At 37.7% G+C, this 20311-nt stretch overlaps 1 protein-coding gene across 3 annotated transcripts in view; it reads left to right on the forward strand.

Moving 5' to 3' along the window:
* SEC22A (SEC22 homolog A, vesicle trafficking protein) overlaps nt 1–20311 on the forward strand; it is a 51452-nt gene that overhangs the window by 23076 nt on the left and 8065 nt on the right. For all 3 annotated transcript variants that reach the window (XM_036349516.1, XM_036349517.1, XM_036349514.1), the window contains exons 5-6: nt 4332–4447; nt 16361–16426. In XM_036349516.1, the coding sequence (XP_036205409.1) occupies nt 4332–4447; nt 16361–16426 (182 nt within the window). The remainder of the gene's footprint in view (nt 1–4331; nt 4448–16360; nt 16427–20311) is intronic.

Genomic DNA, 20311 nt, shown 5'->3' on the forward strand with positions numbered 1-20311 from the left:
CTGATCTTTATTACTTCCTATGGCCTGCTTACTTAGGGTTTAATTTGCTCTTCTTTTTATAGATTCTTGAGGTCATTTATTTGAGAACTTCTTTTCTAATCCAGACATTTAGTACTATTTATCTCCCTTTTCATTTCTGCTTTAGCCCCTAGCCAGTTCGCTCAGTGGGTAGAACTGAAGGGTCCTGGGTTCGATTCCAGTCAAGGGTATGTACTTTAGTTGCTGTCTCTATCCTGGCCCCAGTCAGGGCCCGGTTGGGAGGAAACCAATTGATGTGTCTCTCTCACATCGATCTTTCTCTTTCTCTGTCTCCCCCCCACCCCTTCCACTCTCTAAAAATCAATGGGAAAATATCCTTGGGTGATGATTAATGAAAAAAAATAAAATAAAAATATTGGTTTAGCTACATTTCATAAGTTTTAGTATATTGTATTTTCACTCTCCTTTTGTTCAAAATGATTTTAAATTTTACTTTTGATATCTTTTGTGATCCATGGGTTATTTAAAAAAAATGTCTACCTTTATTTTATTTTAATAGTTTTAAATATGTAGAGGTTTTCCAAATATCTTTCTGTTATTGTTTTCTAGTTTAATTCCATTGTAGCCAGATACCAACTTATGTATAATTTTAATTATTTTACATTTATTGAGATTTGTTTTATTCCCCCAGAATATGATCTATCCTTAGTCATTTTCTGTGTTCATTTGAAAAGAACATGTATTCTGTTGTTGGGTGGAGTGCTCTATAAATGTCATTTAGATCAAGTTGGTTGATATTCTTTCTTTTATATCCTTGATGTTTTTTTGTCTACTATCAATTATTGAGAAAGGGGTGTTGAAATCTCTGACTATATTTGTAAATGCATATTTTTCTCCTGTTAAGTCTCTAATTTTTAGTGTATTTTAAAGTTTGTTATTAAGTGGTGCACAAATATTTAGGATTGCTTTGTTCTCTTAGTGCAGGATAATTATAGTGCCTAGTTCATTGAGTTCTTGGAAGAATGAAATGAGATTGTATGTATAAAGTGCTTGGTGCCTGACAACTTGCCTGACACTCTGAGAGCAGCCACTGTTAGCAACAGCAGCAGCAGCGGATGCTGTTATTATTTGCTTCTCTCATTTCCATCGCTATGTTCATGTTCTTTTCTCTGCATGGAATGCAGTTCTTCTCATATGTACCTGTTTAAATTTTATCCATCTTCAGAGATCTTCACTAGTTCTCTACCACTTCTGTGTTACCACCACCTTCCCCCTAATTATCTTTCCTCTTCATAATTCTGTAACCCTTTTAGTTGAGAATTCTTATTATTTTTCATATGCTTATCTGTCCACTTCCCTTTAAAACATGAGAAGTACTGTGAGGGCAGGTTGTATATTCATTCTCATACCTTCTAACACACAGCATCTTATGCAGAATTGTGCCAAAAGGTGCTGAATAAAATACGTTAATTCAGTATAACCAATAGCCCTTTGGTTCCAAGGGACTTTTTTTTATCTCTTTAAGAAAAAAGTTTTTATTGATTTTGAGAGAGAGAGAGGAAGGAGGAGGAATAGAGAGATGGAAACATTGATGAGAGAGAAACATCATCAATTGGCTGCCTCCTGCACGCCTCCTACTGAAGACTGAGCCCACAACCCTGGCATGTGTCCTGACTGGGAATCCAACCAGGGACCTCTTGGGTCAGTGCTCAAACACTGAGCCACACCAGCTGGTCTACCCATACTTCTTTAGGAACTTCTGTAAACTATTAATCCTTGTTATATTTTGAGAAAAAAATAATTTTGTCATGAAAATGCACTATTGGGCCAAAGAGACATCGTAGCAGAAGACAATATTAGCAAAAACAAACCAGAACAAAAACTGACCAAGTCACAATGCTTTGCATTCAGCAATTTTTTTTTAATGTTATCTCTCATTTGTTATTGTTCCAAATCCACTCTTCCTAATGATGACTATCATGGTGCCAGATTGAACTGTGAAGTAAGCATTTGTGAATAATAATGCATCTAAACTCTGTTTACTGAAACAACCAAAAAAATCATAAAAATATAATACATTAAAATATGATGAAATATCTCATTCAGTTTGTTAAAACTGAGGAATTTTCCTTAAGAAATGTCACCCTCATATTGTATGCAGATGGAGTTTTCTTTGGATAACCATTCCCACTCCTCTTGGGAGGTGGGTAGTATGGGAGGGAATCTCTGCTTGAGAATTTCTTTCCCACAGTGATTTGGCACAGCTCCAGCCTGTCTTTCAGCATAATGCATGCCTTTTCCTTGCTAAAGGAGGTTTGTCATTTGCTTTCATGCCTTTAAAAATATTTCTGGTCATTTTGAAAAAATTAATTTATACATAGTATACTACCATTATATAGAGTGCTCCAGGAGACAAGTGTTAGAAACTTAAAAATAGTGTTAGAAACTTAAAAATAAGTGTTAGAGGCAAGTGTTAGAAACTTAAAAATACTTAATTTATATAGATATCTGTTTCTTAAATAAATATTGATTAACACATTAAAATGATACTTTCCAGTTCAATAATGGCCATGCCTTACTTGACCATAAAAAGCTGAGGGTTAAGTTATAATACAGAATATTATTTGGGTTTTTTTATAAGGTAAACTTGTTTTGTATACTTCAGAAGTGTGATTTATATCATTTAGTCAGTTATCAGGTGGCTTTATGCTTGAGGCCCATATTGAGGATTTCCTTTTTTTATTAGAGGCCAGTTCTCCCTTATTACTGAGGGGGGCCATGGGAAGGGATGGGAGAGAGATGCAAAACATGACTAATTGGTAGATGGTAGGCCAGTTGGATAGATTTTTAAATTGTGAGAATTTTTTCTCTACTGATAAAACTTGGTATCAGTACTTTACAAAGGCATTTAATTTTTTGTTTTCATATCAAAATCTCAAGGAAATTGATTGAGAGACCAAGCAGTATGCTTGGGTACAGAAAAAAATTAAGAAAATGTTATCCCATATTGGCATTTTCTGCTGCACTTAAGGAATAAATACTTCCTTGTGATATGTGGATTTGTGTTTTTATGAACTGTTTAGGAAGCTTTTCTACTGAAATGGCTGAATATAAGTTGCAAAGATTTAAGCCCTTCCTTATATCAATGTTCCACCTCATTAACTTCTTTGTTAGGGCTTTTACACTTCAGTGATTTAAATAAAATGATCTAAATGTAATTCTATTGTCTTCTCTTTCCATCTGTTTCCTATTTGAGGTCTATATGATTTTGTATTTAGTTTTGTGTTTTCATTTAGACTCTGTTAATTCTGTTAAGCGCAAGATGATAATGAAGGGGGAAGCTATTGTATAACTAAATGTTTCACACTGCTGAAGTCCTGACAGATAAGGAAATGTGTTTATAAAGATAAACTAGTCACTTCTTCAACTGATGTTCTATCATTTGTATCTTCAAGTGGTCTTCAGAGACCAGGAACTTCATAGCTCTTAGACTCCATTTTATTGTGGAGTTCAGATTGGTGGTTGCAGTTGACCCTTGAACAACATGGGGTGCCAACCCCTGTGCAGTCAAAAATCTGTATAACTTTTGACTCCCCCAGAACTTAACTAATAGTCTGCTGTTGACTGAAAACCTTACCAATACCATAAACAGTCGATTAACACATATTTTGTATGTTTTCTGTATTCTTACAATAAAGTAAGTTACAGAAAAAAATGTTACTGAGACAATCAAAAGGAAGAGAAAATACATTTGAAGTACTGTATTATTTATTGCAAAAGAATTCATGTGTAAGTCGACCCACGCAGTTCAAATTCGTGTTGTTCGAGGATCGACCATCTATCTGAGCATTCCTCTGGTATTTGTAGCCCTGGAACCCAAATAAGGGAGAGCTTTGCTTAAAAGCAAGCTATGTTTGTTCTTTGAAATGTTTCCTAGAATTTTCAGGAAGAGTATAAAGTATGCATTGAATTTCTAAGTAAAATCACCTTTGCAAATCTTTGCAACTGCTTGTGAATGGTAGACATATTTAGGCAGTAAGGTTTTTTTCTATCTCATTTACTGCCAGATGTGAGCACTCCTTAGCAACATATATCCCAAATGCAAGTGAGATGTCTTCATTAAAAATGTAGAGAAATATAAGTTAATTTAACTTGAGTTCAGGGGAATGAAGCCGTCACGTTGTTAGACATTTTTTAAAAATAGCTAATTACTAAGATATAGCATTAGATACTTTAATGAAGATTAATCTATATTTGATCATGTAAATTGAGCAATGAATCTTATTTTACATAAGTTTAGTATTGACATGAGATATTGATGTTCATTTCTGACCATTTCTTTTCTTTTCCAGCTCACCAGCGATTGGAACCAGCAACTCTGTCAGGGATTGTGGCATTTATCCTTAGTCTTTTATGTGGAGCTCTGAATTTAATTCGAGGCTTTCATGCCATAGAAAGTCTTCTGCAGGTACAGTGCTATTTTTGCAATGTCAGGTACTCTGTCTATTGATTCTGCTTGTTGCAGAATTGCTTCGAATTGATTTGAGTATTAATACAACTTACAACATATGCTCAGATTTTGTATTCTTTATACTTGCCTTATTCCCCCCTTTCTCTAAAACACTGATTTCTAGTTGACTTCTTTGTCTCAATTAGCACATATTTATTATCTACTCTGCAGGAGGCACTATTTATTGGTACTCTGGGGACATTAAGATATGTGTGACTTGGGCCTAGAGTTGAATTAGGAAGACAAAGACCACAAATAATTGCCAAGTACCTAGTACACAGAGAGCAGAAGAGGGGAGTGGTCAGTATGAGTTGGGATAGAAGGAGGCTTTGTGGAGAAGGGGTGAGCTGGACATGGAAGGATCTGTGTAGACAGGAGCAGAAGAAAGGGCATTTGTGGGCAGGTTTTTGGCCTATCCTCTGTATTCCTACTTAGTTATCTGCTCGTATACCTTTTTCTTGGTGCCTACCAGTGAAACCACTAATTTTTTCAGATATTGCCAACAATTTTGTTTTCTAGTAGTGTCTTTCAGAGAATGTGGCTATCAGAGTATATTATTTTTTCTTACTCTTTTTGTAAACTTCTTGAAACTTTTCTTAAAGTTTAGCACATTTCAGAACATACAGCTTTCCTTTTCCTTATTTTTTTAAAAAATATATTTTATTGATCTTTTACAGAGAGGAAGGGAGAGGGATAGAGAGTTAGAAACATCGATGAAAGAGAAACATCGATCAGCTGCCTCCTGCACACCCCCTACTGGGGATGTGCCCGCAACCAAGGTACATGCCCTTGACTGGAATCGAACCTGGGACCTTTCAGTCCGCAGGCTGATGCTCTATCCACTGAGCCAAACCAGTCAGGGCTCCTTTTCCTTATTAATATTCACCTTCTCTGAAGACTTTTTGACACTCCTGCATTGTAAATTAGTTCTCTTTTGTCAGGGAAGGGAGGGTCAGCATTAAGCCCATAAAAATGCACTCAACACACTTTATATTCTGTTTTAAATTTGTTATTAGTTTGGGAACACTCAAAGAGTACCACTCTGAGGACCCTCTGAATGTCCTCATCTGTGTGAAGCCAATAGTAGAGGACATCACAGGTTCCCGGTGGCTGAGCTGCCCTTGGGTGAGGGGTGGGGAGCATCTCATGATTTCCCAATTTCACTTCCAAACACCCTGAACCTGCAGGTAAAGCCTTTTCCATTTAGGCACAGGACTGCTGGATATTGTCCCTTGATATTCCTGCCCTTGTTCCCTAGCCAGGTCAGCTGTATCCCAGTAGGAGTTCAATTTGGAGACAGTCAACCTGCCAGAAGGAAACAAAGGCAGTTTGAAGACTGTTGACTGAAAAAGCTAATAAATAAGATACTCTTTTTCTTTTTTAACTTGGTATAGTCGTGAGGACAGTAGTGTAAGCATGTGAAGAGTTGATTTTTGTTTGTGGAAGAAAGAGAGAGAGCGTTGGCCTCAGCTCAGATTAACTCTATGACCTGAATAGCTCACCTTACTTTCTGGTACTCAGTTTCATTGCTCATCAAATGAAGGAAAAGGGGTGGATTTGATGAGTATTTCTTGAAGTATGGGACACATTTACCAATAGTTAAACAGTAGATGACTGTAGCTGATAGAAGGGCGAACATTTTTTAAAAATATATTTTCATTGATTTCAGAGAGGGAGAGAGAGAGAGAAACATCAATGATGAGAGAGAATCATTGATGGGCTGCCTCCTGCACGCCCCACATTGGGGATCGAGCCTGCAATCCAGGCATGTGCCCTGACTGGGAATCGAACTGTGACCTCCTGGTTCATAGGTTGACACTCAACCACTGAGCCATGCTGGCCAGGCCAAACATTTTTAATTTAATGAATTATGTATTTAACTCAAAATGGGTCACAGACCTAAATGTAAAACACAAAACTGAAAAGTTATAAAATATAATAGAAAACCTAGGCAGAGCATCAGCATGCAGGGCCAAAGGGTCCTAGGTTCGATTCCAGTCAAGGGCACGTAGCTTGGTTGCAGGCTCTTCCCCAGCCCAGGCCCTGGTCAGGGTTCATGCAGGAGCCAACCAATCGATGTGTTTCTCTTAGTCTTTCCCTCTCTCTTCCACTCTCCTTAAAAATCAGTGGAAAAATATCCTCGGGTGAGGATTAACAACAACAACAAAAAAGAAAACCTAGGTAACCTTGAGTTTCATGATGGATTTTTAGATACAACACCAAAAGCATAATCTATGAAAGAAAAATTGGCAAGTTAGACTTAATGGAAAAACTTCTGCTCTATGAAGGACATTAAGAGAATGAAAAGATAAGCCACAGTCTATGAGAAAATATTTGCAGAACACATTTGACAACGGTCTTGTTACCAAAACATACAAAGAGCTCTTATAACTCAAGAAAGCAAACAACCCAATTAAAAAATGGGCGCAAGAACTAAACAGACATCTCACCAAAATATATGAAAAGATGCTTACATCATATGTCATTAGGAATTGTAATTTAAAACATTAGGATATCACTAAATATCTATTAGAATAGCAAAATCCAAAAAAAGACACTTGACCATACCAAGTACTGATGAGGCTATTGAACAACAGGAACTCTTCATTCATTGCTGATGGGAATGCAAATGGTACAGTCACTTTGGAAGACAATTTGGCTTAAACATAGCATTATCATATGACCCAGCAGTCAATTGCTCCTCAGTATATTTGGCCAAATGAGTTTTTCTACTTAATGTTCACACAAAAACCTGCACATGAATGTTTATCTCAGCTTTATTGATAATTTCAAAAAACTGGAAGCAACTAAGAAATCCTTCACAAGGTGAATGGATAAACAAACTGACAATCTATACCATGGACTATTATTCAGTAATGAAAAGAAATGAGCTATCAAGTCACAAAAAGGACATGACTATATCTTAAATTTATCTTGCTTAATGAAAGAAGCCAGTCTGAAAAACTATATACTACTAGAGGCCTGGCACACGAAATTCAGGCCCATCTTCCCTGGCTGCCCAAAGCTGGCCCCACCCCCAGTCGCCACCCAGCCCAGGTTCCCTGTTTGCCATTGGGTGATTGGTGCCTGATGGCCAGGGGAAGGGACTGAGAAGTCGGTGTTCTTACCTGCTTGCTGGCCCTGCCCCCGCCGCGGTTCGCCCTCTGTGTTCTGCCTTGGCCTGGCACCACCCACGTCCCCTGCCACCCACCCCTGGTTCCCCGTTCACCATCAGGTGATCGGAGCCTGCCAGTCAGGGGAAAGGGACCAAGAGGTGGCCTGTGCAGGTCATAGTGACTGGTCCAGTGGTCATTCTGGTTGTTCTGGTCGTTCTGCCTTTAGGGTTAATTTACATATTACCCTTTTATTATATAGGACAGAGGCCTGATGCACGGGTGGAAGCCCTGAAGGGGGTCCCAGATCGGGGTGGGAGTCCCCTAGGGGGTGGGGCCGGCCTGGGCGAGGGGCTGCAGGAAGTTTGTAGGCCGACCACACCCCTGGTTGGGGTGGGGCCAACCTGGGCAAAGGGCCTGGGGTGGTTTGCAGGCCGGCCACACCCCCAATCGGGGTGGGGGGTCCCTGCTGGGGGGCGGGCAGCCTGGGAGGGGTGTTGGGGTGGCCTGGGCGAGTAAGCCGGGGGCAGGCTGGTTTGCAGGCTGGCCAAGCCCCCAGCTTTGTCAGGAAGGACATCTGGAAGACGTCCAGTCTAATTAGCATATAAACCTTTTATTCGTATACGTATGTTCTAACTATAGGACATTCTGTGAGAGGCAAACCTGTAGAGACAGTAAGTAAAAGATTAGTGGTTGCCAGGGCTTTGGAAGGAGGGAGGACGGGTGAGTAATTGGAGCATGGGGTTTTTAGGGCAGTAAAACTATTCTATGTTACTTAGTAATGGTTAAGTCGTTATACATTCTCAAAACCCATAGAATGTACTACACATAGAGTGGACCCCAACATAAACTATGGACTTTAGTTAATAATAATGTCACTGTTGGCTCATCAGTTGTAACAAGTGGACCACATTAATGCAAGATGTTGATAACAGAGAAACCTGAGAAGGGGAAAGAGCAGGTATATCAACACTCTACTGCCTTAATTTTCTAAAATTGCTCTAAAGACAAGTCTATGAATTTAACCCCCTTCCACACGCACACACATACCATCATTAAAACAAAGACTGGAAAAGGGGGAGCATCCTCCAGGCTTTGATATTTCCTTTGATGTGGCTCTGCTTAGCAAGTGAAGTATGTACATACAGTCCATTGCAGTGAGCCAGCTCCTGGGAAACAGTGGATCAGGCTTTCTCTTTCCATGCAGGGGCTGAGCCTTCCCATTCACACAGGCCAGGTGGGACCTCAGAGCCCCAGTCAGAGTGGAGCACAGGTTCAGGAATCTGATTCATGTTTCAAGGTCAGATGTACAATTTTGTGTCCTCTGAGAACAGTAATTATTTTGAGAAAGCCAGTGAGAGACCAGGTTCTCTGACCTTGCACCCACCAGTCCCCAACTACTCCCACCAAAGATGGCCTAAGAATATAACAATATATTTAATGTACATTAATTTACATAAAGAAACTGAAAAGATAAGATACTAATAAATGTGATGGGAACTGGACAAATGGGTAGCAGGGTGTAAATGAGAATCTTCACGTTATATACCTTCTTATATGTTATTTTTAAACCATATTAATATATTATTCAGATTTTAAATAATAAACATAAATATTTATTAGCACTTGTTATATAAGCAGGAAAAAAGACAGCTTTTGTTAAACTTAATAGGTAGATTTTCAAGTAATGAAAGTTTTAGGCAGGGTAAAGGTAAATATTTTTGTGAGGGATAAGGAGATCCTGAGCATTTTTTCCATTTTTGTAGTTTCCTGACTCTGTCTTAGAATTTACAGTTTCCCTAGAAGTTTCAAGGTTTTTTGTTTCAAACAGTTTCTTAAAGTTATGGTGGTGGTATGTGAAATAAGCATGGGCTAAATTATAGTTAGGGACAATGTAAGAGTGGCCTTTTTTATTAGTAGATCACTTATAATTTGGGGACTCGCTGCATGCTTGTACCTTTGAAGATGTGTCTTTCTGATGTTTGATACAGAATTCTTTCTTTTTCACTGTTGTCCTAGACTAAATTCACTCCAACAGTATTTCTTTCTCTTGATCCAGGGGACTGTAAATTTGTCCTTATGGGATTTTTAGCTACCAGTAAACTAGGGACGCCAGGTTGTGTTGTTCCCTTAGCATTGTTTCTGGAGCTTTGTCCTACTATAACCCACCTAATATATCCCACATATACTCATCAGTAGTTGAGGTTCCTAACACAGGCAAAGGATTTTGTTACGGATCATATTTTTACATCTAGCTGACAATATATAATGTATTTTCTGAGCGTGAGCAATATATCATATTAATGTTTATTTCTTTAAGGCCATGAATTCTAAATACTCTTTTGAATGTGCTAAAAATAATTGCCACATTTATCTTTTAGTATGTAACTTGGTGCCTGAGACACATTCAAATTTGAGAACCCACATGAATTAACATTCGTGTATATTGTTAATGTTGTTTGAAAATTCAGCACAGGTTTGTTTCTTCCAGATTAATATCTACCTCTTAGGGTGATAACTAGGGATTTATTAAAGTACATAGCACTGAAGTTTTTTTCTTTGGTATCTAAGTCCAGACTGGGGAAGTTTAGGATGAGCACATTTTTCTTTTAAGTTGGTAAATTTGATTTGGTGTTCACAGTAATGTGTAAATTAGATTATTTTCACTCATTTGCTAACTTTGTTCTGAGTTTAGAGATGTTAATAAGTTTCTTGTGAATTGGCACTTCATTCACTCATAATAAGCTTTTATCACATTGGGTTTATATTACCTGGGCTCCTTTAAGGGTCAGCCTTGAAACAAAGATATTAATGAAGCTGATGCCAACCTAGAAGTAATTTGCATGTGGTGCATTAGAGAGAGAGAAAAAAGAGTATTCTGATACAGCAGTAGAAATGCTGGTGTAGAAGTCAGGATACTGGGTCCCATCTGCCATAACTACCTTTGTGGCTTTGGATGGGTTTTACTTTACCTTCTTGGATCTTTCTGTTCTGCAAGATGAAGGTTTTAGGCTCAACGACCACTTCAGAACAAACGTTCTAAGACTCTCTGATTCTAATATTGTTTCTAATGGTTACTACCAAGCAGAAGTAATCAACTTGCTTTTATTCCTTGAGTTCTGTTTTCCCCATAGATTTGTTAAAGAAATTACAAACCTATTAAAGGTCAATGGGAGTTTTTTTTATTTATTTAGTGGTATAATATCTATGCTAAGATGCAGTGCATGCTTGCTTGCTTTCAAAAGAAATAATGTTTTTCCTGTTTCTATGTTTATTGTTAACAAATTGGGGGGAAATGTTTAAAGAAGAAGATAAAACCATCCCCAAATTTTCTCTGTATATTACATATATACATATATACACACGAACATATACGTAATATACATATATATGAATCATATCTATTATATAATTTTGTATCTTTTCACTTACATTAAAAAGTGAATATTTTCTAATTATTACAAACATTTTAATAGTATATCCTAATACCCTGTGTGGCTACTATATGAAGCATCTCCTTACCTCTTCATTTTTACCTTAAAATATTTTTCCCCTTTATTAGTTTTCAAAGCAGTGTTTTTGTACCCTAGTTTCCCCCAAAGGTGAATGTGACTTTTTAAAATTTTTATTTGAATTCCTTACCTCTGCCCCCTCCTTTTCTGCCCCACATCACCCCAGCTGTCATTCCTTTGTCCCACCCCCCACTTCTGTCCCCTCTCTGAACCTCTGCCCCGCCTTCCCCCAGTGTCTGGCTATTATTCCCTCACCTACATTTTATCTGCTCCCTCTCAACTGGCTCTTTTCTCTCAGCCTGTAAACATGCTTTAGCCTGCCAATCTTTAAAAGACAAAGAAACAAACAAAACCTGTTGATGTATGTTCCCTTCTAATTTTTTGAAGGAGTAAACCATGTTTCTTGTCCCTACTCCCTTACCTCTATTCTCTTAGTCTCCCAAGATCTCTTTTCTACCCTCATAGTTATTTCAAACACCCACCATTAGGCTTACCAGTATCCTACTGATTGCCACTTTTTTCCCCCTTTATTGATTTTTAGAGAGAGAGAGGAAAAGAGAGGGATAGAGAGATAGAAACACTGAAGAGAGTGAAACATCACCGATCGGCTGCCTCCTGCATAGCCCCTACTGGGGATGGAGCCTGCAACCCGGGCATATGCGCTGACCAGAATTGTATCAGTGACCTCTTGGTTCCTCGATCGACACACTCAACCGCTGAGCCACACCGGCTGGACTGATTGCCACTCCTGAGGCCTTATCCTATGTGCCCTCTCTGCCTCATCTCACATACTGTTCAGTTCTTCCTTTCAAAAATTACTTGTTTAACTTCAAAAATAATGTTTATTTTAGAAAACTTAGAAGTTAATAAAATACATCGCTACTTTCTTGACATTCTCCCATCCCTTTATTTCCATGAAAATTTTTTTCTTTCTCTTAGCCTTCAGTTCATTTGGCAAACTTTCTTCCTCCACCCCTTTTTTAAATAGTGGCTTCTTCAGTGTTCTGTTCTCAGCTTTATGTTCTTCTAACTCTACAACTTCTCCTTGGATATTTTCATAATGACCTTCAAAAAAAGTTAATGCATGTACATACACACCCACACATGCATAAGCACAGTAAAATGTACACGCGGTAAGTTTCAAAGCCTATCATTTCAAACCCTGTAATTTTTACAATAAGTAATTCTCTTCCCACTTCTCCTCCCTAGCATCAGCAGCTGGTATCCTAGAGAGATTATGTCCATATGCCAGTATATATGTATTTATATTTACTTATATAATTGTCAATTTAAAAGTATTTCTATATAAATGGAAGCATAATTTCCATATTGATTTGCATATTTTTCCACCTAATAATATGTAGATCATTTTCTATCAGAATATAGAGAGCTATTACATTAATTTTAATGGCTACATGGCATTTTTTCATTTGTATTCCTTTTCCCCACCTACCATCATACATTATATTTAAAAAATTCAAACTTACAGAACGTTTAAAAAAACAATGTAATTAACATTCACCTGAATAACTACTACCTTCCATTCTCTCTTTCCTTGTTTTTGGCCAATCATTTGCAAGTAAAATTTTAGGTATTATTCCAAAATTATTCAGTATTTTTTGTTTTAAAGTCTATCACACACTCATACATAATCACATTACCTTTATTGCACCCAGGACATTTAAGATCAATGCAATGGTTATTATCTAATATAAAATCTCTATTTAAATTTCCACAGTTGACTCCAAATATCTTTTATAGTGTTTTCTTCCTTCTCCAATCTAGAAGCCAGGTGAGAGTTAAGACTTGCACTCGGCTGCAATAGGCTTTTCTTTCATTCACTACTGTTTAAATTGATGACTACTAAACTGGATCTCTAGGTCAAATTCTTTCCTGAAGCAAACTTAAATATCTTCTAAATGTAATTATTTGGATGTCCCACCAGCAACTCCAAAAAAGCATGTCCAAAGTGAACTCAATTTTTTCAAATCTGAAATCTATTTTCTCCTTCTATATTCCCAACTTAGTGAATGGTATCATTCAAATGTCGCCTAAACAAGAAACCTTGGAGTTATCCTAGCCTCTTTCCTCTTTGAGACTGCATGTGCTACTCCCTTGCCTGGAATTCTCTCCCTATGTTGTCTACCTTGTCCACCAGTTCATCCTTCAGGACCTAGGACTCGGTGATGGCGAACCTATGACACACGTCTCAGAGGTGACACGCGAACTCATTTTTTTGGTTGATTTTTCTTTGTTAAATGGCATTTAAATATATAAAATATCAAAAATATAAATCTTTGTTTTACTATGGTTGCAAATATCAAAAAATTTCTATATGTGACACGGCACCAGAGTTAAGTTAGGGTTTTTCAAAATGCTGGCACGCCGAGCTCAAAAGGTTCGCCATCACTGACCTAGGTTAAGCTTTACTTCCTCTGGAAAACCTTCTCTCACCCCTTTTTTCTCCAGACAGAATTTGATGGGTCTCCAGTAGACTTTCTTAGTACCCTGTACACATATCTATACCACCAGTTATCACTTAGGGTGGGAATTATTGGTTTATGTATCTGCCTTTTTGATTAGAGTGTGAGTTTCTTGAGTTGATATGGACTTAATTGTTTTCACTCCTAGGTCTAGTAACACAGTACTGGCTCATAAGTGCTTAATGAATATTTATTGAACAGAAGAATTTGTTTATATACAGTCTTCTCTTTACCAAGTAGAAATATTTGTCAAAGCTCAACTCAATTTAGCATGCATTTTAATTCCTACTATGTGCACAGTTTCATGCAAGTAGTAAGATTTATTTTCTGCCTTGAAGAAAGGTTAGGGTCTTATTGTGAGGATAAGGCCAGTACACTAGAGACTTAAAGAATACTAAAAGGTAATCTAATTATCTAATGAATGATCCAGGGGGAAATGAGGTTAGTGAAATGTTTTTAGTGCTTTCTGTGTGCCAGTTACTGTTCTGTGTGTTTGCAAATGTTATTTAATCTCTACAACTTTTATTTTTCAAAATAGGAAATTGAAGTTAAATAGTCCAAGATAATACAGCTACTAAATAAAGATTTGAACCCAGATATGACTGACTTCAGAAACATGCTTTTAAGTCTCCAAAGGCAATTAAGAGAGTTATAAAGTGATATTATAAATGTAGGGGGGAAATTAACCCACTCTAGGACAATAATTAAATCATTGTATATCTCTATAATGAAAAGTTATATAATCATTGAAAATCATGTGGTTGAGGAATATCTTGAGAAAGTGTTTTATGTTTATGATATAATGTGAAGTGGTAAAAAACAGTATATGAAAGTATGATTCCAGTTTTTCAAAATGTACATATATTTTTGTGCAGAAAATATTGGAAGGCAATCCATAAAATGGTTATCAGTAATTCTCCCAGAGTTGTGATACTGTGGACTATATGAATTTCTTCTTTGTAACAATCTTATTTTCCAAATTCTGTACAATGAACATAAATTTTTATAATCAGAAAAAAGATAATTTAAAAAGTAAAGGATTAAGAAAATAATCAAGCAGAACTTACAGGATGGGGCAAAAGTAGGTTTACAGTTGTCCATATGGAAAGTAATATAATAATTAATAAATAATAATACAAGAATCAACTGTGTTTCACAATTATAAACCTACTTTTTTCCTATCCTGTGTTTAAAGTATTAGAATTAAAGTGGAAAGGTTCATGTTGACTTTTACTTCCTCTGGGGTAGAACTGTCCCTAAGCATCCCAGACAGATCGATGGTTCCTATTTCAAGATCTTCGCACTAGGATAAGCCACTCTCCCTCTGCCTTACAGTAAGTTCTGTTGTCCAATAGTAAATGGGAAAGGAATTTTCTCTTTATATTACTAGTGGCCTGGTGCATGAAATTCGTGCATATTAAAAGGGGATTAATTAGAGGAAATATTTTAATATTGCTATTTGCCCTTTATAATAGAAGTGTCAGAGATGAAAGAAAATTAGTAAAACGTATATGAAAATCCTCCTCCTGTCAGAGTCTGGGGCGCACCACGGGAACCAGAGTCAAGTCCCCACCCACCCACGTGTGCCTCAAAATCACGTGAGACCCAGACCCAGCCGGTCCCACCCTTGTCAAGCCCTGCTGGGTGGGGGGTGCAGCCTCAGGTCCCCTGGCCTGGCGTCGGGGTGGGGGGAGCGGCCTGAGGTCCCCTGGCCCAGCACTGGAGCGGGCGGCACACCTTGAGGTCCCCTGTCAAACCCCATGGGCGTGGGGGGTCGCAGCCCTAGGTCCCTGCTGATTGCTCGTTAAGGCTCGTTATGGGAATTCGGCCTCCCTTGTGGGTGCAACCATCTTGTGTTATGGAAACCCCTGCCTCCACTGTGGGCACCGCCATCTTTGTGGTGGGGTGACCATCAATTTGCATATTCCCTCTTTATTATATAGGGTTTCATGAGACATGGTCATGGGGGACACTCATATCTTGTGGAAATTTCCGTTGTATTAAATTTCTTTCTAAAATAAGGGGCAAATTTATGCTCCTGCCTAGGCTTTGTTTTCTACTTCATAAAAACATTGAAAGAAGTAGTAAATATAGATATTTAAGAGAAATCAAAAAGCATTAGAAAAACACTGGGCTGTTATATGTTTCTGTAAGTTTTCTTTTAAAAGAAATATTCTATGCATGATGTATCTGGTTTTCCTCCGGGTGGCTGTTTTTCTATTGCAGCATGCATGACTGATTTTTCTCATTGGGATTTAGCACACTCTAGTGGGCAGTAGCTTTTCATGTCTTTTTTTTTTTGTCTTTTTTTAACCCTGTCAAATTACTGTATTGGACAATTCAGTGATGTGCTTACTAGATAGTAAAATTTGTCAGTATTATTTGAGTTAAGTAATGACCCTAGTGAGGAAGACTAACTTTATAGGCCACTGGGGTGTTGTACACTTTCATATGGTTTCTTTAGTAGAGAGAAGAGAGCCTTTTATATGGAAATCTTTTCCCATTGGTTTTCATCTTCTCTTAGGTAAAAAGAAATTGACAGGCGCCTGGAGGAACACTGGTGGTTTTCCTCACCTCACACTCCTTGGATCTTATGATAGATTTTATGTTTCCCTTTTAGGACTCTTGAGAGTTTTTATATACTACTTTGTGAAAATTTTGGCCATTTGTGCATAAATGTTTTCATATGCTATCCTGGTAGATTGGGTTTTGAAAACGGGCTTCCACCAGAAATAAATGTATTTTTTTATTTTGTTTTTGCAGAGTGATGGTGAGGATTTTAATTACATCATTGCATTTTTTCTTGGAACAGCAGCCTGCCTTTACCAGGTAACTAAGTTCTCTTCTATTTTTAAGAAACACTTTCCTATTATTGTTTTCAGAATCAATTCTAATAATTGCTTGTGCACTTTTAAGTAAATAAAAATAATGTCTGAGCTGTTTGTTTGTTTTGCCTTCCTTTTAATTTGAGCCTCTGTTAGCTCTGTAACCTACTTGTCCATTTTGAGTGGGCATAGATACCAGTGAACTTAATGTTAACTCTCTCCTGGGCTGGGCTTCAGAGGTCCATGTCATTTGCTTGTGGCGGTAAAGATTACTTCTAGGTTTAGTGTGATTGATTATTCAGCTTCCAGACTCTGCTTATACTCTAGGCTGAGGATTTTGTACTTTTGAGAAAGTATTTAAATAGGGAACAGCAAAAGCAGAATTTTAGAGTATTTAATTTAGCAGTGAATAGGATGGATTGTCAGAGCGGAGAGATTGGAAGCAAGGAAATTAGTTGGGAGGTGATTCCATTACTTCAGGCAGGAGGTAGTGAGAGGTAATGGCAGTTAGGGATGTGTGGAGGAAGGACACGGAGAGGGAAGCCTGCTAGGACTTGACAGAATAGATATGGGACAAGGTGGGAGGAGGTTTTGTACCTGGGTGATAAGGAGATGGGTGCTCGTATTTCCAAGAAGAGAGGAGGCACAGGTTTGTAGGGAGGGATGGAATAACCATGCCAATTATCCAAACTCAAGAATGTCTTTGTTGAGGCATTTCTATACATCAATAGTGAACTTTCAGAAAGAGAGATTATAAAAACAATCCCGTTTACCATCGCACCAAAAAAATTAAGCTACCTAGGAATAAACTTAACTAAAGAGGTAAAAGACCTCTACTCAGAAAACTACAGGACATTGAAAAAAGATATAGAGGAAGACATAAACAGATGGAAGAACATACCGTGTTCATGGATTGGTAGAATCAACATCATTAAAATGTCCATAGTACCCAAAGCAATCTATAAATTCAACGCACTTCCCATTAAAATACCAACAGCATACTTCAGAGATCTAGAACGAACTCTCCAAAAATTCATCTGGAATAAAAAAAGACCCCGAATAGCTGCAGCAATCCTGAAAAAGAACAAAGTAGGTGGGATCTCAATACCAGATATCAAGTTGTATTACAAAGCCACTGTTCTCAAAACTGCCTGGTACTGGCACAAGAATAGGCATATAGATCAATGGAATAGAATAGAGAGCCCAGAAATCAGCCCGAACCAATATGCTCAATTAATATTTGACAAAGGAGGCAAGAACATACAATGGAGCCAAGATAGTCTCTTCAATAAATGGTGTTGGGAAAATTGGACAGATATATGCAAGAAAATGCAACTAGACCACCAACTTACACCATACACAAAAATAAACTCAAAATGGATAAAGGACTTAAATGTACGACAGGAAACCATAAAAATTCTAGAAGAATCCAAAGGCAACAAAATCTCAGACATATGCCGAAGCAATTTCTTCACTGATACAGCTCCTAGGGCACTTGAAACGAAAGAGAAAATGAACAAATGGGACTACATCAAAATAAAAAGCTTCTGCACAGCAAAAGAAACCATCAACAAAACAACGAGAAAACCCACTGTGTGGGAAAACATATTTGCCAATGTCATATCTGATAAGGGCCTAATCTCCAAAATTTATAGGGAACTCATACAACTTAACAAAAGGAAGATAAACAATCCAATCAAAAAATGGGCAAAGGACCTAAATAGACACCTTTCAAAAGAGGACATTCAGAAAGCCAAGAGACATATGAAAACATGCTCAAAGTCACTAATCATCCGAGAGATGCAAATCAAAACAACAATGAGGTACCATCTCACACCTGTCAGACTGGCTATCATCAACAAATCAACAAACGACAAGTGCTGGAGAGGATGTGGAGAAAAAGGATCACTTGTGCACTGCTGGTGGGAATGCAGACTGGTGCAGCCACTATGGAAGACAGTATGGAGTTTCCTTAAAAAACTGAAAATGGAACTCCCATTTGACCCTGTGATCCCACTTCTAGGACTATATCCCAAGAAACCAGAAACACTAATCAGAAAGGATATATGCACCCCTATGTTCATAGCAGCACAATTCACCATAGCTAAGATCTGGAAACAGCCTAAGTGCCCATCAGTAGATGAATGGATTAGAAAACTGTGGTACATCTACACGATGGAATACTATGCTGCTCTAAAAAGGAAGGAACTCTTACCATTTGCAACGTCATGGATGGAACTGGAGAGCATTATGCTAAGTGAAATAAGCCAGTCAATGAAGGAAAAATACCACATGATCTCACTCATTCATGGATAATAGAGACCATTATAAACTTTTGAACAATAATAGATACAGAGGCAGAGCTGCCTCAAACAGATTGTCAAACTGCAGTGGGAGGGCCGGGGAGGGTTGGGGGACAGGAGGTAGGGGGGTAAGAGATCAACTAAAGGACTTGTATGCATGCATATAAGCATAACCAATGGACATAAGACACTGGGGGATAGGGGAGGCTAGGGGACTGTCTAGGGTGGGGGGATAAAATGGACACATATGTAATACCCTTTGTAATAATTTAAGCAATTAAAAAAAAAAAAGCCTTGCTAAAGAGAAGCCAAAAAAAAAAAAAAAAAAGAATGTTTCTTTGTTGCCCAGCCGGTGTGGATCAGTGGTTAAGCACCGACCCATGCACCAGGAGGTCATTGGTTCAATTCCCAGTAGGGCACATGCCTGGGTTGTGCACTCGATCCCCAATAGGGGATGTGCAGGAGGTAGCCAGTCGATGTTTCTCTCTCATGGATGTTTCTATTTCTCTCTCCCTCTCCCTCTTCCTTCCTCTCTCTCTCTCAAAAAAAAAAATCAATTTAAAAAAACATTAAAAAAAAGAATGTCTTTGCTAAAACATGTTAGAGCATGTATGACCTTTTGATCAACCTTTTATAAGTAACACATTTCTCTGGTTTGCATAGAAAAAACATTAGAAAGATTCAGGACTGCAAATATAAGGCTACCTAGAACTCAGTAGAAGTCTCTAGGGAAAAATTTGGATATATGCATTTGACTTTTATGTAAAGATGTGTTGAAATTTTTAGTTTCAGTGACCTTATTTTTGTAATCCCCTAACTTTTCTTAATAATTTATATTATTTTCAGAAATTGTTTTTGTATTAAATATGACATTTAATTATAATGAATGACATTTCATGCAGGAAATGTGAAAACTTGTATTTTTTGTAATAATGCTTTATTATGATGTATTCTTATGTAGATTTTCTAAACTTTAATATCTACAATCCTGCTGCACAAGGGATATTATCTCATTTTTGAAAATGAGAAATCTGAGGCAGTTTCAGTATTATCCAGAGATCACAGAGCCATTAAGTCAGTGGTGGAGTCAGGACTTGACTTTGAATTTTCTAATTTTAAATATTGTGTTCATTCCACCTGCTGTCTCTAAGCAAAATTCCTAATTTATATAATTTTATAATGCTATAAAGTTATAATGTTATAACTTTTACATACATTACCTCATATGGTTCTAAAACTATGTGAGGTGAATATTAACTTTAAAATAATTTCATGAGTAATTATTTTTGTAAAATAATTACTCATGAAATAACAGCTTTGACTGTTTTGCCTTAACAATTTTAAATGCTGATAATAATAGCAGAATGTATTGAGTTGTGCTTTATGCCAAGCCCTTCACATTCCTTGCACCATTACATTCTCAGAGCCCCACACCAATCTTGTTACCCACATCATAGCCAGTCAGTGACAGCCCAGTCTGCATGACTCAGCCCAGTGCCGCGGTCTGTGGGTGGGGACACCTAGTACACTTCCCAGAACAACTGAAAGCACTTCTAAGAGCTGCCTCATGGAGGAGCTGTCACTCA

The sequence above is a fragment of the Myotis myotis genome, unplaced genomic scaffold (genome assembly GCF_014108235.1).
Source record: "Myotis myotis isolate mMyoMyo1 unplaced genomic scaffold, mMyoMyo1.p scaffold_m19_p_2, whole genome shotgun sequence".
Taxonomy (NCBI): domain Eukaryota; kingdom Metazoa; phylum Chordata; class Mammalia; order Chiroptera; family Vespertilionidae; genus Myotis; species Myotis myotis.